Source organism: Rhineura floridana, chromosome 11 (assembly GCF_030035675.1).
Source record: "Rhineura floridana isolate rRhiFlo1 chromosome 11, rRhiFlo1.hap2, whole genome shotgun sequence".
Classification (NCBI taxonomy): Eukaryota; Metazoa; Chordata; class Lepidosauria; order Squamata; family Rhineuridae; genus Rhineura; species Rhineura floridana.
In genome coordinates, this window is record NC_084490.1 from 21,464,533 (window position 1) to 21,487,935 (window position 23,403).

The 23,403-nt window shown below is 41.4% G+C and overlaps 1 protein-coding gene across 1 annotated transcript in view; it reads left to right on the top strand.

Moving 5' to 3' along the window:
• Window positions 1-1,550: 1,550 nt before the first annotated feature.
• TNNI3 (troponin I3, cardiac type) overlaps window positions 1,551-23,403 on the top strand; it is a 30,009-nt gene continuing 8,156 nt past the window's right edge. The window contains exons 1-7 of the mRNA XM_061591614.1: window positions 1,551-1,689; window positions 1,996-2,084; window positions 11,988-12,194; window positions 17,111-17,152; window positions 17,420-17,551; window positions 19,650-19,739; window positions 22,572-22,748. Of these exons, the coding sequence (XP_061447598.1) occupies window positions 1,551-1,689; window positions 1,996-2,084; window positions 11,988-12,194; window positions 17,111-17,152; window positions 17,420-17,551; window positions 19,650-19,739; window positions 22,572-22,748 (876 nt within the window). The remainder of the gene's footprint in view (window positions 1,690-1,995; window positions 2,085-11,987; window positions 12,195-17,110; window positions 17,153-17,419; window positions 17,552-19,649; window positions 19,740-22,571; window positions 22,749-23,403) is intronic.

Here is a 23,403-nt window from a genome sequence, read left to right on the forward strand (position 1 = left end):
GTGATTTTTTTTAAAGTTCTCATTAGAATTCTTAAGCTTTTTGTGCATATTTATCTACTATACACATTTTATATGTCACTTCCTCTAATACACACTTTTTAATATGTAGTTTCCCCTAATATAATGCATTTTGTGCATTGTTTTCACTGATATATGCATTAACATGCACAATTTATTCAAGCATATGCATTTTTGTACACATAACTTGGCTGCAGAACTGCATTGCAAAACTCAGATAAATGCAAATTTCACCAGATAGTTGTATTTTGGTTTGCATATTGTTTCAGAAAGTGCAAATTAGGTAGGCTTACCTTTAAATGCAAACTGAATTGGATTTCTCCCCCATCCCTAGTGGAAGATTGCAGTTGAAATTATACATCAAATAAAGAGTGTAGGAAAACCATATTCATTTTGTGATGTTTGGCATACTTTTTACTACACATACCGATCATTCTGATATGGATAATTCCTCATCACTGGAGGTTTTTCAGATGTGGACTACTTAACATTTGATTATTGCTGATTGTTTCTCTCTTGCTATTTAGATTGGTAGCTCATATTCTTGTATGATCCTCCTGTAACACTCCTGTACCTTCTTTCAAAGTGGTACAACTTGAAACATACAAATACAGCTGGAGATCTCTTCCTACACTGGTTCCCAAATGTTTGTTGTGTTAATGCTGCACAGCAGCTGCTGACAAAACACCCCTCACTTCTGTTCAGATCATGGCCAGTTGCAGACACTCCCAATATATTCAGTCTTTAACTCCATAATTGTTTTAGATACAGGTAAAACTGTTTCTGTGTTTGCAGACTTGCTCACAAGAGTTCAGATTTGCCATGAGAGTTTATTCACACTCCTACATAAATTGCTCATAGTCAAACTGTTCACAAACCCGGCTCTCTTTGCTGCTCCAGTACATAGATTATATTTGCTGTGTGTGTCATACACACATTGATCATAATTCTACAGCAGGGGTGGGAACCATTTTTTCATACCAAGGGCCACATTTCCTTTGGGGCAACCTTCAGTGGGGAGGGGAATATGCCAGTGGTGGGTGGGGCCAGAGACAAATGAGGGCAGAGCATTAAATGTGAATGTTGTGCCTGTGCAGTAGGCTAGTTGCTACACACACACGCACACCCCTCTCTATCCTCCATCTAGCCAAGCAAGAGGCATTATTATAGTTCAAGGACACATTCCAGCCAGGCAAACACACTGGCCCTTACGGGGTGTAGCCTGGGGAGAGGTGGTGTGGCTGGGGAGGAGGTGCAGCCTGGGAAGAGGACCAGACAGAGATGCCTGAGGTTCCCCTCTCCTGGTGTCCACTATTCTCATAAACAGAAAGGCCTTACAAGAGGCTAGCAGGCTTTGGTTTGATCTGTCTGACATATAGCTATTTTGTTTGTTCCCAGCCTTTGTAGCACAGTGCTCCACAGTGGGAGGGAGGGGTCGATAGCTAGGGTGGGGAACTTTTTTAGCCCAGGTGGCCAAATCTTTATCTGGTCCCACCTGCCTGCCAATCATTTTATGTCAATAATGACATTGTATGATTGACACCTGTCAAAGTCCCTTGCACAGCCCTTCCAAAGCTCCTGAAAACCAGCTGGCTGTCGGGGACTTGGGAACCACTGCACAAGTACCTTTGCCAGCTCTATGCGTGGCACTTGAGAAACACCAAACACAAGGTTTGCAAAGCCCTTGCACAATGCTTCCCAAACTCCTGAAAACCAGCTGGCTGTCAGGCCCTTGGGGAAGCCCTGGGCAAAGCACTTTGCAAACCCTGTGCTCGGCGCTTCCCATGTTTAGAGGATGGGGGAAGGATTGACTATGAGCCAGCCTTTCCATAGGAGACTGTCAAAAGACAACCACAATCGCTTTCTCTGCCCCTTCTCCTATGAGTGCCTTGTGTCACTTCTTATCAGAGGAATGCATTCCATTCTCCTTTTTCCCTAAAAGGCTTAGCTGATGTTGAGCTGTCTTCTTTATAAAAGGCCACCAGCCATTTTGGTGCCTGCCTGTATACTCACTGGGAAGCCGTTCCCCTGCTGTCTGTGCATCATCAGGTTCCCAGAGACACCAGGTAAATGGGGGCAGTTCTGTTGCTTTGGGAAGGAGAAGGGGAACTGAAAACGGATGTGTGTGCATGTGTGCGTATGTGGATATAAGGAATCATTCTGCCAATCTTCTGAGTTTTCATAAAAAGTTCCCCTGTTTTATTGGACAGTGGGAAGGTCAGCGCAGCCTTCTCAAGATACAACAATGCTGTACTCCTACATCCACATATTTGATGTTTTTACTTTTAAAAGATGTCTATGGCACTTTTTATTATAATAGCAATTAATTATAATTATAATTTATTAACAGTAATAAAATATAACAAATCCACTAAAAATAATCATCAACAAAATCGGGGGGAAATCACTGTAGCCAGTTTTAATATTATTAAGAATCAGGGAAAACCCAGGTGAACAGCTGTGTCTTCAACTGGCAGTGGAAGCACCCCACAGTTGATGCTTACCTGATCTTGGTGGGGAGAGCAGTCCACATAATAGACATCACATCAATGAAGGCTTACCTGGAGCAAGCTCCATGGAATTCAGTGGGTCTTCTGTGTGGTTATAGGATTGTTCTGTATTTTGGAGGTGCATCAGGCTTTTTTTTATTTACAAGGTCACTTTTCTAGAGCATCTGAAACTACAGGTTGAGTAGGTATTGCCAGGACACAGAAGAGAGTGAGCACACAGGTAATATAAATTTAGTAGTGATATCTGTTCAGCAGCACCTGTCCCACCCCATCCCATCCCAAAGGACCAAAACTCAGCTAGCTCAGGAAGCCCAACAAATTCTAAAACACATCTTCTAAAACCTCGAATCACTGTTCCAAAGCAGTTGACGTGCAGCTGATATGACCCTTACATATTTAATTCAAGATAAAGAGGCTTTTTATTGGACCATATTCTCATGAACAGCTATTTCAGTTTAGCACTTGCCCTGGAATTTATTTCCTTTTTTCCAAACAGCTTTTCCATCTACATTTAGAACTTCTCAGGGTGGCTAACAATTGAAAAGTGAATACTGTACCATAAAATGTGTCCTTAATAGGTGTATGTAAACAGTGAGAGACATAGCCTCTCCATTTCCAACACCAAAGTACCTAACCCTGTTTGCTTATCTTAACTCTCTTGAATTACAATTGTTTAAATCCTGGTGTTGTTGTTTTTAAAGTTTTCTCTTTAATTGCTGCTGCTCCACTGTTCTCACTGTGTTTTATATTGATTTGTATATTTTATTGTTTTAACTTATTAGTAAGCCACAGAGTCCTTTGGGGTAAAGAAGAAGGCATAAATATCTAAAACATACACATTTTTACTTAATTTTATCAGACTACCAGTTTATCTGCTGGAGCTATTGTACTGTTATGAGGAGAAGGAAAAGATGCCACCTCTTAAAGAAGGCATCTATGAGGCAATCCTTCCTTACCAAGAGACCTGGGTGGCAAAGTCTATGTCAATATGTTGCAAGGGCCGGCTCTACCATTAGGCAGAATGAGAAGGCCACCTCAGGGAGTAACGGGGAGGGCAGCAGTGACAAGATGAGGGAGGGTTCAGCTATGCTTGCCACATGGTCTGCCCTGTACCCTCTAAACTAGCCTCTGTCCTCACATGTGTTGGAGGTGATGTCTGGTTGTTAAGGCTGAAATAAAATCGAGCTTCTAGTCCAGCAAGCTTCTATACATAGCATGGCGGTCGCAATCTTGCCCACCTCAGGCAGCAAAATGACTTGTGGTCACCTTAGCACTAGCTGTCATCGTTGGGCAGGTGCCAAGAACTCAGGGCTTGTCACTGACAACTGCTTCAGGCCCCGTTTTCCTCTGCTGCCGCCAGCTCAATCTGCCACGGCTCATAGGGTGGCCCACCAAGGCCCCCTCAAATCTGAGCCAGCCAAATGTAAACCTAGGCCAATCTTAAACGAGTTATTGGCAGGGCTGTTCTCTCTGTGTAAAAGACAGAAAGACACAGAGCGAAGTGATCTCTTTGAAGAAGCTCAGAAGGAGTGACGGGCCCCTCCTGTTGTATTTCTGACTGTTCCTGGCAGCAGATGTCTCTAGAAAGGGTGCTGATTGCTGAATGGTTGGTTTCACACCTAGCGCTAAGAATAAAGGCGTCCCTTTGCAGCTTGGGCAGCAAAGGGGCGCGACGGGGGGGGGGGGGGAGAGCAAGAGAAGGCTGCCTCTGTATTTTTGCTTGTGAGGTTTCCTCTTATCCACCCCTCCCATTTCTGAGCCAGAGGGAAATGTTTCTTTTTAAGGTAGCCTGTTTTAAATACTGGCCACTTTGCAGGTGTTGTAAATTCATCCCCAACCCCTTCTAAAAATGGTTGCTTTTTCTGACCTGGCTGAGGGGAATCGCTTTTAAAAAGCAACCCTATATCCACACACACATACACATACGTCTATATAAAACGGAGGGAGAGTGAGTGAAGGCAAGGTTGTGACTGAACTGACCCCTTCCCATCTGCCGCTGGTTTTGCGGCGCTCGATCTGCTTTGTGCCTCCCTGTGGAATGGCCTGGCCCTGTTCTAGAAGTGATAAGACAGCATAAATTTAGTTGCTCTGAAGAGCTCCAGTGATAACAGTATATCTTGTATGTGTGGTTCAGGCAAATATGTGGTTCAAAAGGCCAAAGCAGGCCTGGTGGTGCATACTTTTTTCTTTTTGTAACATGGTGGGTGTAACTATTTATATACCAGAGGCTTTTGACCAGGAGATGGCAGAGTTTGGGCTTGTCGAATCTACTTTGGTGTTTTTTGGTTTTGTTTTACTAAACCAAGAGCCACCATACATAAGAACATAAGAAGAGCCTGCTGGATCAGGCCAGTGGCCCATCTAGTCCAGCATCCTGTTCTCACAGTGGCCAACCAGGTGCCCGGGGGAAGCCTGCAAGCAGGACCCGAGTGCAAGAACACTCTCCCCTCCTGAGGCCTCCAGCAACTGGTTTTCAGAAGCATGCTGCCTCTGACTAGGGTGGCACAGCACAGCCATCACAGCTAGTAGCCATTGATAGCCCTGTCCTCCATGAATTTGTCTAATCTTCTTTTAAAGCCATCCAAGCTGGTGGCCATTACTGCATCTTGTGGGAGCAAATTCCATAGTTTAACTATGCGCTGAGTAAAGAAGTACTTCCTTTTGTCTGTCCTGAATCTTCCAACATTCAGCTTCTTTGAATGTCCACGAGTTCTAATATTATGAGAGACGGAGAAGAACTTTTCTCTATCCACTTTCTCAATGCCATGCATAATTTTATACACTTCTATCATGTCTCCTCTGACCCGCCTTTTCTCTAAACTAAGAAGCCCCAAATGCTGCAACCTTTCCTCGTAAGGGAGTCGCTCCATCCCCTTGATCATTCTGGTTGCCCTCTTCTGAACCTTTTCCAACTCTATAAGATCCTTTTTGAGATGAGGCGACCAGAACTGTACACAGTATTCCAAATGCGGCCGCACCATAGATTTATACAACGGCATTATGATATCGGCTGTTTTATTTTCAATACCTTTCCTAATTATCGCTAGCATGGAATTTGCCTTTTTCACAGCTGCCGCACACTGGGTCGACATTTTCATCGTGCTGTCCACTACAACCCCGAGGTCTCTCTCCTGGTCGGTCACCGCCAGTTCAGACCCCATGAGCGTATATGTGAAATTAAGATTTTTTGCTCCAATATGCATAATTTTACACTATATTGAATTGCATTTGCCATTTTTCTGCCCATTGACTCAGTTTGGAGAGGTCTTTTTGGAGCTCTTCGCAATCCCTTTTTGTTTTAACAACCCTGAACAATTTAGTGTCATCAGCAAACTTGGCCACTTCACTGCTCACTCCTAATTCTAGGTCATTAATGAACAAGTTGAAAAGTACAGGTCCCAATACCGATCCTTGAGGGACTCCACTTTCTACAGCCCTCCATTGGGAGAACTGTCCGTTTATTCCTACTCTCTGCTTTCTGCTTCTTAACCAATTCCTTATCCACAAGAGGACCTCTCCTCTTATTCCATGACTGCTAAGCTTCCTCAGAAGCCTTTGGTGAGGTACCTTGTCAAACGCTTTTTGAAAGTCTAAGTACACTATGTCCACTGGATCACCTCTATCTATATGCTTGTTGACACTCTCAAAGAATTCTAATAGGTTACTGAGACAGGACTTTCCCTTGCAGAAGCCATGCTGGCTCTGCTTCAGCAAGGCTTGTTCTTCTATGTGCTTAGTTAATCTAGCTTTAATAATACTTTCTACCAGTTTTCCAGGGACAAGTTAAGCTAACTGGCCTGTAATTTCCGGGATCCCCTCTGGATCCCTTTTTGAAGATTGGCGTTACATTTGCCACTTTCCAGTCCTCAGGCACGGAGGAGGACCCAAGGGACAAGTTACATATTTTAGTTAGCAGATCAGCAATTTCACCTTTGAGTTCTTTGAGAACTCTCGGGTGGATGCCATCCGGGCCTGGTGATTTGTCAGTTTTTATATTGTCCATTAAGCTTAGAACTTCCTCTCTCGTTACCTCTATTTGTCTCAGTTCCTCAGAATCCCTTCCTGCAAATGTTAGTTCAGGTTCAGGGATCTGCCCTATATCTTCCACTGTGAAGACAGATGCAAAGAATTCATTTAGCTTCTCTGCAATCTCCTTATTGTTCTTTAGTACACCTTTGACTCCCTTATCATCCAAGGGTCCAATCGTCTCCCAACCAACCAGAGCCAGGTACAATTCTGGGCCCAGGAATTTGTTTGAAGTACCAGAATTGAACTGAGCTCATCATCCTTCCTAGGGATGGAAGGATCTGTCCATTTCTGTTCTCTCTCATTTTTCCAGTGTTCAGTTCTCCACATTTCTGCAGCAATTTGCAATTTGTTTTAAAAATCCTCATGAAAATTCTTCAGTATTTTAGTGTGAATTTCTAACACACACATTTTTATATGCCTTTTTGACTATATGTATATATGACTATATGTACATATTTTGCAAGCAAGTTTTCCTAATATAATGCATTTTAGTATGTTATTTTTACTAATATCATTTTTAATAGTCAACTCATTTGAAATATGGAGTTGGAGAGCTTTGCACATACCATGGACCGCGAAAAACACAAATAATTGGATGTTAGAACAAATTAAACCAGACCTATCACTAGAAGCAAAAATGTGGATGTTAGAACAAATTAAACCAGAACTATCACTAGAAGCGAAAATGATGAAACTGAGGTTATCATACTTTGGACACATCATGAGAAGACATGATTCACTAGAAAAGACAATAATGCTGGGAAAAATAGAAGGGAGCAGAAAAAGAGGAAGGCCAAACAAGAGATGCGATTGATTCCATAAAGGAAGCCACAGACCTGAACTTGCAAGATCTGAGCAGGGTGGTTCATAGGTGCTCTTGGAGGTCGCTGATTCATAGGGTTGCCATAAGTCGTAATCGACTTGAAAGCACATAACAACAATTAGATTTTTTTAAACACCATAATAATAACAAGAAAAACAAGTAGCATACTCATTTTTATGCACACTTTCCTCTAATAAATGCCTTTTTATAAATGTTGGTCTGAGAACTGCAAATTTGGTTTGATTTGTTGGTTGGATAAGTGCATATTTTGAAGGATGGCTAGTTCTCATATTGTTTCACGAAGTGCCAATTTGATAGATTCAGCTTTAAATGTGAATTTAATCAAATTTCTTCCCCAATCTTAGGCCTTCCACACAAAAATCTACTCCTGATCTTCCTGCCCCCCCTTTTTCATTTCAGCAGTACAGTTTAGTCAGGGAATCATTTTTTGTTGCTGCCATTGTTAAAACAATTGGGAGTCAGGAATTCCTTCTGATGGACTTCAAATCACCCCTGGCCTAAGCTAAGTAGAATTAATCCACAGTGCAATGTGTGAGCAGGCTGATGAGAGGCAATGTAGCCCAATAGACAGATATGGGTTCAGATGCCTGCTTAACTGTGGATAACTCTGTGTGTGTATGCCTTTTCTGGGGGCCACCTTCAGTACAGCATAACCTACCTCACAGGGTTGTTGTGAGGATGAAATGTAGAAGGGAAAGGACCATGTGAACCACCTAGAGCTCCTTGGTGGAAAGGTGAGATATAAATATAATCATCATTATTATCATCCAACAGAAACTATCATACTGGCGCTCTGATGTTAGAAGGGGGAGGGAAAGTCATATTTATTTATTAATGCGCTATACCGTATTTATTTATTTATTAGTTATACAATAGTGTACAGTAGAGCCCCACTCATACGGTGGGTTACGTTCCAGACCTCTGCCTAAAAGCGAAACCGCCGAAAAGTGGAACTCCGTCAATAAAATGGTGCCTGATGCCTGAAAAACGCCATAAAAGCGGAACAAGCGCCGTAGGAGTGGGGCCTTACTCTAATTGAAAGCTGCCGTATTAGCTGAACACCAAAAAGCGGGCCGCCGAAAAGCAGGACCCTACTGTAGTGGCAAATTGAGATGTGCAGGGTTCCTTCATAACAGTCACAGCCACACCACCTCACAGCCTCTTCTAAGATTATACAACCTTCTAAAATGAAAGAATAATCTCGGCTGGCTTGAATACTGCTTTCTGCTCCTCTATCACTGTCACCATTTGACTGTCCTTGCTTGAATTTCTGAAGAGTCTTCTCAGTGGCTGACTCACCTCCTTTCACTCTGATCGGTTCCAATCAGCAGGAAAGGGCAAGGAAGCAAATTAGAAGACTCTTCTCAGTGGCTAACACACTCCCCTTGCATGCTGATTGACTCATAGGACACTGGAGACCAAGGACCCTGCTGGGACCTGGCTCCCCAAAATGTAGGGGGTCTAAGACCCCTTTAGACCCTGGATGACTATGTCCCTGCAGTTATACCCCAGCCTTCCTCCAAAGAATTTGGAGTGGGTTATTATTATTATTAGTGGGGTATTACTATTACTATTTAAATGTATATCCCGCCCTTCTTCCCAGAAGGAATCCAGGGTGGCAAACAAACTAAAAACACTAAAACATCTGTAAAACATATTAAAACAAATCTTTAAAAAATCATAAAAACAAAACATCTTTAAAAAAACCTTTAAACAAATTTCAGCACAGATGTGGACTGGAGTACATGGTTCTCCTCCCCTCCCCTTGAGAAGGTTATACTGAGAGATAGGGGGCTTCCAGATGAAGGCATAATATTGTAAAGTGTCATTCCAATACTGCAAACCAATTGCTGACAACGGGTTTTTTTAAAATGATGTTGGATTTTTCCCAGAAAAGTTAAATCCAGATTAAATGTGGGGGGGAAATACAGGCTGGCATTTTGATGCCAGTGATGTTATGTGGACACTGCAAAAATTTTGCATTCATGAGGAGTGCCCATTCCATTGTAAACACCCATCTGAAAGCACCCATAGCCCAATATCTCCCAGTGAATAGCAGAAAGTGTCACGGAGCATGTGAAAAGTACCTTCCCCTCACCACTGAATCGTCACTTTGCAGCTGCAGATCTAAAATCATGGACCGAATAACCTGGGACAGTTCCTAATCCTCTTCTCCCTTGCATTCCCTGAGGAGGCAATGCTAGAAATAAACTTGTGCCCTGTGGAGGAAAAATGAAGGGCTATACTTCTGCAAAAGGAAATAATAAAATCCTTTTCTTGTTCCCCAGGGTTCTTGAAGTTTGATTTCTCAAAATGGCAGAAGAGTGAGTAATTTCCTTAAAAGAATGTATTAAGTGGAGGGGTGGTGGTGTGTGCATTTTGGTTGTTGATCTGGATTCTTTGAGAGATTAGAGAGTAAGAGCACAGAGGCTGGGATCTAGAACATTCTGTGTTAATCAGAGCTGGATGTGTTGGATACATCTTCTGAAGAAGGAAGGGTGTTTTGAGTTGGGAGGGCTGGGTAGGTCAGGAGAAATCACACTACGAGGTGGACATTGGGAGGGCTGAGGAGGTCAGGAGAAATCACACTACGAGGTGGACATTGGGAAGGCTGGGGAGGTCAGGAGAAATCACACTATGAGGTGGACATTGGTGGACTGTAAGGACAAAAACACTTTAAAATGCAGCTTTAGGTCCTGTCTAAGAGGGTCATATTCAGTCTGACTGACCTGTATCTTTCTATCTTTCACAGGGAAGAGATCACTGTAAGTACCAACAAAGTACTGTAATATCCTCAGACTTGATGGAAAATAAACACTCTTTATTTTAAATTGTGATACTTTCTACTTCCTTCAAAACCCTTTATTTAATATATCAGGGAAACTGTAGTTTTAAGTAGTTTTTGACAACATTATAAAGATGAGTTAAATATGGATTAGTGGAGCACATTACTAAACAGGCTAAATAGATACGATAAAGTCCATCTAAGTTGAGCAATCATGGTACTAGGTTAAGTACTTAAGCAACTAAGTGCTCACAGATCCATACTCAGAATCTCTTGGAAAATAGCCAACACATATTATGATTGACCTACCTATGGATTTTGAATCTTGCCAAACTTTATCTTCTATCTTGTGGCTAGTCAATTTTGTCACTTAAGATAAACTTTGCAAGAGGTTCTCTGCTAGATCAAGCCACACCTTGTCTGTGTGGAAAATGGGTTAAGATAAGCTTTGCAAGATGTCATTAGGGTCAGTTCAAACTAGAAATTAAAAACGGTGCCCCCCTCAAAAAGTTTTTAAGAAAGTTGTCTTTGCTTTTAGTATATTTAGTAAAGTGTTCCACTAGTGCTTAATTTCTAAAAAGAGTTCAAGCACTCTTAGGAAGTCTCATGTTCTGCCCTTAAAACTCCCCTCCTTAATCCCTAATGTGTGAAGGCAAGTTGTGGTCACACCAAAGGAATCACTCTGCATGTGTTCATTGGTGCTGTTTCTTATCATTACTCCTAGGGATAAATCTTGATACTAAAATCAGGGCTGACCATGTGGAGAGGCTGAAAGAACTGGGCAGATTTAGCCTTAGAAGAGAAGACTGAGGGGAGATACGATAGCACTCTTCAAGTACTTGTAAGGTTGTCACACAGAGGAGGGCCGGGATCTCTTATCGATCAGCCCAGAGTGCAGGACATGGAATAATGGGCTTAAGTTATAGGAAGCCAGATTTTGGCTGAACATCAGAAAAAAATTCCTAACTGTTAGAGCGGTACAACAATGGAACCAATTACCTAGGGATGTGGTGGGCTGTCCAACACTGGAGGCATTCAAGAGGCAGCTGGACAGCCACCTGTTGGGTATGCTTTAAGTTGAATTCCAGCAGGGGATTGGACTCAATGGCCTTACAGGCCTCTTCCGACTCTACTATTCTATGATTCTATGACACTAGTCAAGAAGAGAAACAAAAACTTAATTGTTTCTCTTAAAAACAGAATAACTACAAGAAACTCATGATTCTACCCAGACACAACTAAGTTCAGTGCCACCCAATGGCTAAACTACATAATGATACTACATATCTACGCAGAGCTTGAAAGCGAGCGAGGCATAAACTGAGCCCTTTAATTTACTGAAGGAAATATTACAGTGCATACTCATGCTTAACTTTGCTTTGCAACGTAAAATGGGATTTCTGAATAAGGGGGTAGCTCCGGACAGCGGGATGGTGTAAATCTACTCCCAGGTCAGGGAGCTTGTGCCATCAGCTCCCAGTCAGCCTGAGAGGACTCTGTCACTCTGCATTTTTTATGACTTTCTTGTTTTAGTATTTTAAAATTGTAAACTTCCTTGGGTTCCTTGGCAGAAAGGCAATATATAAATACAATGAATAAATAAAACCATCTACAATCCAAAGAATTTAGGTGAATGGGTAACAGAGTTACACCATCTCTCTCTCCGCCCCCCACAAATCCTCTCTAAAAATCAGAAGCCTTTTAAGTGAAACTCCCCCCTTCCGTATGTTCCCTAAACTATAGAATTTCTTAAAGACAATATGCCAGCGAACATATTGAAATTAATACTTTATTTTTGTAGTATGAGGAGGAGGAAGAGGAAGAATATGTGGAGGAGGAAACAGAAGAAACCATAGTTGAGACCAAAAAGGAACCGGAGACCCCCAAGCCTGTGCCCCCCAAACCTGCACCCCCCAAGCCTGCACCCCCACCTCCTGCTACTGTCCCTCCTCTTCGCCGAAAATCTTCTGCTAACTATCGAGCCTATGCTATTGAGCCACATGATAAGGTGAGCTCTTGTGTATTTTGAAGGTGTATTAAAGGAAAATAGGAGGGTAGTATAGGCAGAGCTGAATTTAGGAGCAGCCGGCCCAGGTCACCATGTGGGGTGCCTGGTTTAGTTGCAGGAGGGGCACCTGACATGGGCTTTCTTCTCAACTATTTACTTGACAGCTGGAATAAACTGCCCATATGGCATGAATAAATACAGATTTACAGAGCCTGGTGTGCAGATGTATTATTTGTTATATGATAGGGCGCACCATGTATGCAAATAGTGCATCCAGATAAAGCCATGGATTGGGCTACCACACAAAAACAAGGTATCCAAAAAGTTGAAAAATTGGGAGTGGGGAAGATGCTCCTCTCCAGGTGCACCATTTGGTCTTGGGCTGGCCTTGGCCCCATTTCAAAATCTGGAAAACACACGAAATCCTAATTGTTGAGGATTTCAGTTTTTTCTTGTATGTTTCAAAACCTCATGAGCACAGAGCTCTTTCAGAAACACGGAGGATTGGTAAAAGGCTCCAACTTTCAGAATTTGAAGCATCTGCACCTGCTGGGTCTTTCCCAAATAGCTTCCAGTCAGGAACCCCTTCCCTTCTCTTTACTTGCCCATCTATCTCCCTGCAATGCTTTCATTTGCCGTTTTACCCTCTCTCCCTTTAACTGTACAAAAAATCATGTATTTGTCACACAGATTACATCATAGTGTTGTAGTAATTAGCACGTCAGGGATTAGAAGACCCAGGTTCAAATCCCGTTGAGCCATTCACTATGGGCTCCTCCAGATGAACTCTTTATTGAACATTCTGATTTGCTTTCACAAAGCTAGACTGTATCTGGTCTTTCATTGCATTTGCCTGTCACAAAATAAAAAGTACGTTTCTTTTTAAAAATGGAATTGATCCGCTAAGGTGACAGAATACTTTAATCCACCTCAATTGCGCAAAGTGCGATTGGTGGGGATGCGAGATAGGGCCTTCTTGGTGGCTGCTCCTAGGTTCTGGAACTACCTTCCTAGGGAGGCATGAATGGCCCCTTCCTTGCCATCCTTCCGTTGGCAAGTAAAGACTTTTTTATTCCGACAGGCTTTTGGGATAGAAGGTGTTTAGGATTGGGCTTTACAAGGCTTGTTTTATTGTTTTATATTATTATTTGTATTATTTTAAATTGTTTTTAGATTTTTAAGTGCCTTTCACGGTTTTAAGGTTGTGTATAGTTTAATTGTATTTTAATTGTATGTTTTTCTATGTTTTTAACTACATGTAGTTCTATTTGTAAGCCACCCTGAGTTCCAGTTTGGAAAAAGGGTGGGGTAAAAATAAAGTTTCAATTCAATTCAATTCAAACCTAAATTTCCAAATGTCCTTGAATTCCTCCTGCAAAATACTAACAGCCTGGAGGCTCCCTGAGTCTCAGCTTAACCTACCTCACAAAGTTCCTGTGAGGAGAAGAAGAGGGAAAGAACCATGTACACTGGCTGGTGCTCCTTGGAGGAATGACAGGATAAAAGCATAATAAATAAGACTGGTTTGAAAGTGAACTTTAATGGAAACCGTAAAATTGGGTTGCTTCCAGACAACTTGTTCAATAAGTATTCATCCTTCTTTGTTTGCTTGGAGATTTGGGGCTTGTCCACATTTGAGCATTATTTAGCGGTTCATCCACATTTTTCCTATTAGAACTGGAGTGGAGTAGTTCACACCCATACATATTTGAGTTTGTATGTGAGGAGCCTTCAGTCTTTCCCATTCATACCAGTAAGTGTTCCCCTTTGTATTTGATCCCACCTTCTAATTTGTTGTTTCTATTATTGTTGATTAAGTACGGACAGGGCATGCCCACAGATAACTGTACGCATACCTTGCTTTAAAAAAAACACTTCCCCACCCAAGATGTGTACAAAAGCACACAGTGAGGCAATTGTAAATTTGTTGAGCAGTTTCTGGTTTTGTGCAATACAGGCTGAAAAAGAAATGAAGGCAATTGTAAATTCTCAGCGCACGGTTTTCAGATTGCTACCCAATAGAAATTTTTAATGTGGTTTGCTTATGCAGTTTTATGCAAATGTGGGGAATCAAAAGAAATGAAAAAAATCCTCCTTACAGGAGCGAACCAGAAATAGTTACAAGCACAGCCAGAAAAGAAATGGAAGTATAGTGAGCGTGGAAAGGGGAATAGCTGAAATTGGCAATTGATCCACCCATCCCAAAACACCTAAATCATCTACAACCTTGAGTGGAACCCAATTTCCCCCAACTGATTGGATTATCCCCGTATTGGGTAAACCCAAACTTAAAGGGGAAAAGCATCGAGACTGGTGTTGCCTGAGAGTGACGTCATGAGGACTATGCAAATTAAATGGGAACACAAACAGCTGCAAACACACAGTAAACTCCAGTGTGGACAAGCCCTAGATGACGTTATGTCAAAGCAAGTGTTATTCTACTCTTTCAAGTGTATTTTCCCATCATTGCAAAAAGTCTGAACATTTGAGGAAGTGGGTTTGTTTGTGTAAGACCTCCAAATCAACTATAATTATGCAACCTGCATTTCATGGTATGTGTGATTGAATCCCACCCGAAAATAGCAACAGTCGGAAGCAACCTCAGTCTAGATCCAACCCATTATTATTATTATTTTTTATCATTAATTTTATTCAAATTTTCAAACACAAAACAAAACAAAACAAAAAAGAAACAGATTAAACAATAAAATAAAATGTTGACTTCCGATTTGTCGCAGATCAGTTATAGGTCTATGATATATAACAAACCTGTCTCTTAATATATTACAAAATCACTTTCCTCCAGTAGTTATCTTAATTAATCATCAAATCTCATTAACATCACTTTATTCTTTCCGCAAAAAGTCAAAGAGAGGTTTCCACTCCTTGAGAAATATATCCATCGATTTTTCTCCAAATAAACATGTCAATTAATCCATCTCATCAAGTCTGCTAGGTCCAGTAATTTCAATAGCCATTTTTCCATTATCAGTGTTAATTCCATCTTCCAACTTCCATCCTTGCACCCATAATAATCTTGCTGTCATAGTCATAGTCATATAGTAAGAGTCTGATGGGAATTTCCTTCATCACAAATATTTCCTTGCCGTCAATTCTGAATGTGTTGCTGAAATATTGTTGTAAAGTCATATCTCTGTTCCTCTTTTTTACGAAATGCACTAGCACATCTCTTGAGAGTTTTTCCATTGTCACATATCTGGAATTAATTCTATAAATTTTCTCTTTTTCAAGTTCCATCAAATCATTCCAGTCCAGAAATTCCATCGAAGCATTGATAACTTTATCTCTGATATCTTCATCAATTTCTCCAGGGACAAAGCCGAATTCCAAACAGTAATCTTTATCTCCAGGATCCACAAACTCCAAATATTTTTCCAGTTCCACACTTGATATATCTGTTCCAATCTCCAGGACTTGCATCCTCCCTTTAATTTTTGCCATAAAGTCCAAATCTTTTTCCAATTCCGCATTTAATATATCTGATCCAATCTCCAGAATTTGCTCCTTCCCTTTAATTTCTTTTTCATCTTCTATTGCTTGTCCATCTGCTCCTTTTCTCATATAATCCTTTATTTCTTTCAACTCCTGTTTCACTTTACCAAATTCAGTTGCCATCTCTTGTCCACTCTGTCCCAGTTCTTGTTTCGTTATCTTAATCTCATCCATTATCTTCTGAAACATATCCAGAGGGGAAAACCCTTCCAGGGATACATCCAGGGTCTCTGCCACTTCTTTGATTGTCATTCTTAAAGCCGAAGAAAAAAAACCCTTCAAATTTCCAATATAGCCACAATTCCCAAGCAAAGAGTAATTTGCTTCTTTTTCCAGCAATAAGGGGGTTAATATTCCAGGCCTGTTGACATCATCTGGCCAGCACAGTTCTTATCTCCCGCACGTCCAAGAATGCAAAACAAATTTGGTTCACAACGCCGAACAATTAGTAACATACACAAACAGCAGATTCGTCTAAAGAAAGTAGTCCAAGAAAAAGTAGTCCCAGACATATATCAATCAAATAATCATCTAGATCAGATTTTCTCTTCGGGTAAGTTGCCCCTCATCCGTTTTAATCTTTATAGTTTCCAAATTCAGGCCAGCTTTTTGCCATAAAAAATAAGATAAGCTTTTTAAATTTTCTTTCCTCCTCCTTAATTCCTTGTATAAAAGAGAGAAGTGTAACTCACCCAGGTATCTTGATTTCTGATTCTTAAACAAATCTCTTTTACTGTAGTAATTTAAGCCAAATGATAAGATTAGACAGAAGGAAGCTCGCCCGTTGTGGATCGTTTAAAAGAAAAAACGTCTCGCTTTTTTCAGCCCAGCTTGCTGGAAGTCCTAACTCCGTCCTCGGATGCTAGGTATGCCTTCTTTTCCCAGGGAATTCCTGATCGATTCCAGCCACCGACAGCCTAACGAAGTTTCTGTGGATAATCTTTGGTTCACCCTTGCCTGGGAGAACATTTATACCAGTCAAAGTTCCCTTTTGACTGATTTTAAACTGAAAAAAGCTTCCTCTGAGACAGAGCTCATCTCAGAGGCAGCCACAGGCGGAGCAATCCTTCCGGGAAGCATTAGATCCAACCCATTATAAATAAATAAGTCACCACCAGCCAGAGTAGATGGTATTCATTTTTGTTTAGTATCCCGCTTTTCCTACAAATTGCTCATGGATCTCACTTCAGGACTTTTACCTCTCCATTCTGATGCATATGTAAACCAGGTCTAAGGCAGATCAGGTAAGGTGTATGTTCCTGCCTGATTTCTTTCCTGTAGTACTGTCTGCCTTGCCAGGCTATATTCTGATGTATTTGGGAGAACAGTTATTCTTGTAATTTTAGGAAGCTACCTTGAGACCCCCAGTATTAAATGTATCTTTTTCTTTTATTCCACCACAGAGAAAATCCAAGATAACAGCTTCTCGGAAATTGCAACTCAAGGTAATGTTGGGAAACTAATGTGCAGAGATTGGAATGGGCAAGAAAGTGCAACAGATGCGAAGTAGCTAGTGGAGATGGGGCACACTGGACACAAAGTACCTGACTTCCAAGGGATTGTGCAAGGCAAGCAGGCACACCTGACACAAAGTACCTGGTGGAGAGGACACATGGAACAAGACGGATTGGGCCATGGCATGATAATGGGGTTGGAGAAGAACATGATACTAGATATGCTCAATCACATTATATGTCCTTCCTTCACCCCAGACACTGATGCTCCAGATGGCAAAGCAGGAAATGGAAAAGGAGGAAGAAGAGCGTGCCCAAGAGAAAGAGCGATATCTCTCAGAACACTGCACCCCCTTAGAACTAGCAGGCTTCGGCCTCACAGAACTGCAGGTAAGCATGGGTGGGGGGCTGGAGGGTGGGGTTGGATGCAGTCCCCTAAGTGCAACCAAGGGTTCATCCAAGGATGAAGTCTGGCCAATGCCAACAAGTAGCTCAATACACATTCCTGATTTGTGGGGTGAAATGAGTTTCCTCTTGGCTCAGCAGCTAAAATGACAAACATGTATACCAACAAATCGAATCCGGGCTTAGCTGTCAGCCAAATAGCCTTGCCCCACCAACTACCATTTGCAGGGGAGGTTAAAAGTATAATATTCATGTATTTTTCCATCTGTCACCTTATTAATTTTTTAAAAATAAACTTTTTTCTTGATGACATCATGAAGAGTCAGTACTGTGCTCAGCCAACTTCTGTTTTGAACTACACTGACCACTATGTGTAGGATACAGGGAATAATCAAGGCATATGATGCAGTCACCTTGCTGAAGCCAAGTAGGTCTGGGTCTGGTTGGTGCCTGAATGGGAGGCCCCTGGGACCCCCATATGTATCTCCTTACGTTCCACGGAACAAAAGCAAGATATGGATGAAATAAATCTGTAGAGGATGTATACCACATAATTGACTTTCATGATGTAATAATGTAAAACAATCAAAATTCCATATATTTAGAAAAATTTAAAAAATGATTTCTTGAAAACAATAAGAAGAGATCAGTTCTGTAGCCTTGTGGGTGTCTAGGCCCTGAGAAATAAATACAACCCAGTTTGTTGAGGGATTCTAATACTTCAAAATCCATTTGTAAACATCATTTGAAAAATGCGCTTCTCTTCCCTTAATAAAATCTATGCATCCAGAGAGGTTAATTTCTTAAACATCAAGTTGTCTGGCTTTAAAAACCAAGTTTTCTGGTTTCACATCTGCCAGGCATGGAAGCTCTTTCTTCCTTACCCACTTGAGTTGGGGGTGGAAAAAGGTGGATGTCATTCAATATAACAAGCGATTGGAGGGAGGTGCCCAGAATGACAAAACAAAAAGATAAAAAGTCACAATTTTATTTGAACGCATTACTGACTACTTGTATTCTTTTGAACAAGACCAACGTTATCATCATTTTGAAGAAAATTGAAACAAGCATCCCCTGATGAAGGCTAGATTTGATTAGCCGAAACGCGTTGGGCTTTTTACATATTTTAATTGCATAAATGGAAAAAAATTGTGACTTTTTATCTTTTTGTTTTGTCATTCTGGGCACCTCCCTCCAACTGCTTGTCCACTTGAGTTGGGACAGATTTATTTACACTCAAAAAATGTCAAGTGTGCTTTGCACATGTTCACTTAACATTCTTCCTAATTTTGTTTATTTTAACATTGTTTAAAATCAGCCAGAGGAAACAACAGTTAATAATAATTATACATTTCACCATCCAATTACATATTTTAACTTCTAGCCATTACTTTGACCATTTGCACAATTATCATGTAGTAAAATGTCCATTCATCTCACAAGCCAGTCATCTCAAAAAACAAACATTCATTCTCTATTAGGGATGCCAGAGAATTCCACTAAAAATAGAAACGGAGCAGAAATTGCCAATGCCCGCTTATTTGTCATATGTCTGGAACAGAAATCAGTCCAGCAAATACAATCCATGTTTGCTGCTGTTGTTGCTTTCAGTCCCGAAACAATATGCAATTTGCATTGTGTTTCCTTTGCATTGAAATGAAAGGGATAGAATAATATGACAATGTAATATAATTTACCTAATTATGTAACTTGCGTAATTTCACAAAAGCGACACAAATAATGTCATTTTTGGGGAAATGTAAACGGCAGCAGAATGGAAACAGTGCTGCATGTGACAAATACAGGGCAGAACAGAAAACATTGCCTTCTTATGTCCTTATTCTTTATACACGTTAGAAGAGAAAAGAACACTGTAGTGAGCTTTGCACATGTTCAGTGAACACTCTTCCTTATTATTCACGTTTGTGTCTAAAGTCCTGGCTCAGCTTAGGTCAGAGGGAGCCAACATGGTGCCCTCGAGATGTTGCTGGATGGAGCTGATGGGAGTTGTAGTCTAACAACATCTGGAAGGCATCATGTTGGCTACCCCTTGTTTGACTTATACCCTCTTGCCAATCCACAGGAGTTGTGCCGGCAGTACCATGCACAGGGTGGCAAGGTCGATGAAGAGCGCTATGATATGGAGGCCCGGGTCAACAACAGCATCAATGAGGTGGGCTTGAGACACTTTCATGTGGGACTTGGGATGATGCTAATCTCCTTTGGAGGGGGTGTTGCCCAGTTTTGCAGGGGGGCAACCTGGCATGAAAAGAGGGCAGCATAAAACAATTTGTGCTGTTTGGGGGAGAGGGGAGCAATCTTACAATGATAGCCAATTGGAGACTTTTCAGGTTTGTTTGTTTTTATCTTCTCCCCCCACCCCTTTCCCTCCAGTATTTCCAATTTTGCCAGCAGTTTTGGTGATGCAGCTACACAGAGCATTGGCCATCACCACTATTTAATGCTCTAAAACCAGTGCCTTCTGAAATAATTAAAGAAGAAATCAGACGCACATGCACCCCATTGTAAACCCCTTCCTCTTTCCCCCAAATTGTTCAGGGGTCAAATTGCAACCCCCAAAACAGCACCAAACATCTCCCCCCCAACCCCCCCTGCATTGGGTGGCAAAGTGAGGGCAGATATCTTGGGCACCCCAACTTGAAGCACATTCCCTATAAAGAACAGCCAAAAGCATTTGAGGCTATTTAGTTTAGAAAAAAAGGCAATCAAGGCAGAGGAGGCATGATAGAAGTGTGAAAGTTGATCAGTGATGTACCGTGTGGAGAAAGAGGACAGAGAATTTAATCTGCTTCTCCTGTAAAGTTAGAATTCAGGATCACTGATAAAAAAAGTTGATTAGAAATAGATTCAGGCAAGTAAATTCAGGACAGAAAATAAAATACTTCTCACAATGCATAGTTAAGTTATGGAATTTGCTGCTACAAGATGAGGCTACTGGCTTAGATGGCTTAAAAGGGGAATTTGATAAACAGAAGGAGAGTATTTCTATCTAGGGCCACTGGCCATCATGACAAAATGGAACCTCCATGTTTAGAAGCAGTATACCATTTGCTGGGAAGCAATAGGAAAGTAGACCTGTTTCCTTTGAATCCTGATTCTGAACTTATCAGAGGCTGGGCATTGTGGGAGGCAGGATGCTAGACAAAGTTGATCCTTTAACAATTGCATGAAAGGGAAAATCCTGCCAAGTGCAGCTTCTCCCATGTGGTGAGAAAAGCCACATGTGGTGAAATCCTTCCTTCCGTACAGCCTGTAAAGATACAGGAGTGCTCTCAGGCTCTATAGCTGCCACTGCTAATATCTTATCCAAGCACCTAATGTCCATGACTACTTAAAACACCCCCTTCCCTTTCTGTTTAGAAATTTCCTGTTCCTAGAGGCTAAAACTGGTAATCACATGAAAGAGCTAGTCAAAAAGGGAATGGTGTAGGGTCTTAGTCTCCCTCCACATATACACAAGTGACGCTGAGGGTGTTCTTCATGTCATTAACCTTTCTTTTTAAATAAGCAGTGGGCAATGGGGGGCAAGTCTGACTAGCATTGTTGGGGGGGATAAAACTGCGGAGAGAAGAAGAGTATGCTATCCTGCTGTTCTTAGAAGAAAGTGGGATAAAATAGCTGCTTAAAGGTAGGATACAAATGTTTTAACAAAATAAACATTTAGGTGTCACTCAGTGGTAGAGCACCTATCTTACGTGCAGGACTGGAGACTCTCCTGCCTGAAATGCTGGAGAGCCACTGCCAATCAATATAGACTAGGGATGGGAGGGGGGATGAGCTGCCTTCAAGTCGATTCCAACTTATGGTGACCCTATGAATAGGGTTTTCATGGTAAGTGGTATTCAGAGGGGGTTTCCCATTGCCTTCCTCTGAGGCTGAGAGGCAGTGACTGGCCCACAGTCACCCAGTGAGCTTCATGGCTGTGTGGGGATTCGAACCCTGGTCTCCCAGGTCGTAGTCCAACACTCTAACCACTACGTCCACTGGCTCTCAGGGATGGAAAGTTCCATCAATTTCAGTTCTCTCAGTTTCTCATTTTTCCAATCTTAAATCCAGGTCTCCTTATTTCAGCAGCAATTTGTGAATTTTTGTTTAAATCCTCATAAAAATTATCCAGCATTTTAGTGTGAATTTCTGCTAATAAACACATTTTTGTAGACAGTTTAGTGTACACATTTTTGCAAGCAATTTCTCGTCATATAATGCATATTTGTATGTCATTTTCATTAACATATTCATTTCTATGTACACTTTCCTCTAAAATATGCATTTTTGTAAACACTGTACTGCAATACAAAATTCAGATAAATGCAAATTTCAAAGGATGGCTCTGTTTCGGTTTTCATTGTTTTGGAAAGTGTGGATTTGATAGATTCGGCTTGAAATGCAAACTGAATCGAATTTCTCACCCACCCCTAGTATCGACAATAGTGAGCCAGATGAACAAATGCTCTGACTCTGTATAAGGGAGCTTCCTATGTTTTGGAAAAGGTGAAGTACTGATGATAGCCACTAAGTGTCAGTGCTGACCCAGGTTTTATATTAGCATCATAAGTAAGCACAGAATTTGAAACAGATGAGTGTTGATCCCTGCTACACCTAACCTCCCCTAGGTCCATCGCTGTAGCTATTTTTCTTCCCTTCCAGCTTATTTCGAATTTTCAAGCAGGCATACTGAGTTTAAAAGAGGATTGAACAAATTTATGGAGGATGAGTCTTACAAGTGGCTATTAGTTACTGGTTGAATGTGTCATCCATGCAAACATGGCTGGTCTTTAACAACCCAAAAGTGACCTTTATATTTGCAGAGGCTCATGCATTTCCTTTACAAGGAAAGTTCATGAGAGAATTTGAGAACACCCTGAATCATAGCACAGACCACCCTGCTGGAGCACATACCTCTTCCTAACTGACTTTCCCTGCAACACAGCAAACTCTTTTCTCTATTTTTCAAATGTTAACAGTCTTTCTGTCCCCACTCCAGATCCAGGATTTGAACCAGAAGATTTTTGACCTGCGAGGCAAATTCAAGCGTCCAGCTCTTCGCCGTGTCCGCCTCTCAGCTGATGCCATGATGCAGGCCCTTCTAGGGTCCAAGCACAAGGTCTCCATGGATCTCCGAGCTAATCTCAAGCAGGTCAAAAAAGATGACACAGAGAAGGTGAGGCTCATGAAGTGGGGAGAGAAAGGGAACGAGGAAAATAGAAGAGGAGAGGCCTATGCGCTCTTTAAAAACTACAAGGTGTAGGGCAGGGGTGGGGAACCTCCGGCTTATTGGCCAATTTTGGCCTGCCAGGGAGTCCAATTTGGCTCAGAGTGTATTTTCCCCAATATTCAGGAATACACAATTGTATGGAAGCCCTCTGCAAAACTCTTTCAAGCAGCCCAGCATTACTCTTTGAAGTCCGAACAATGAGGGCTTCAAAGCACAGCATCACCTGACATCTTAGTGATCCTATGAACAGCAACTGTTGGGTCAGTCAGGACACAGGAGTCACAAGTGGGTTGAACCCAAACTCCACCATTATTATTTTTTTTGAGCAGAGAGAAAGATTTTTTTTAAAAAAAATCCTTGTGTAGAATAAATTTTGGCAGATACAGCTTTTTTGACACCTGCATGACAAGCTTTATCTTCAACAATTCCTTTTTCTATATAGTTTTTTCTTTTTAGGGATTCCTTCCCTCCTTTGCATCTGATCAAAGAGAGGAGACAAGTGTATGTGTATGTATGAGAGAGACTATATGTTGCTGGCTTTTCAATCCCTGCCCTATGCACAGTGTGGATTTTGTTAAAAAATGGTTGCTGGCCAGATTTT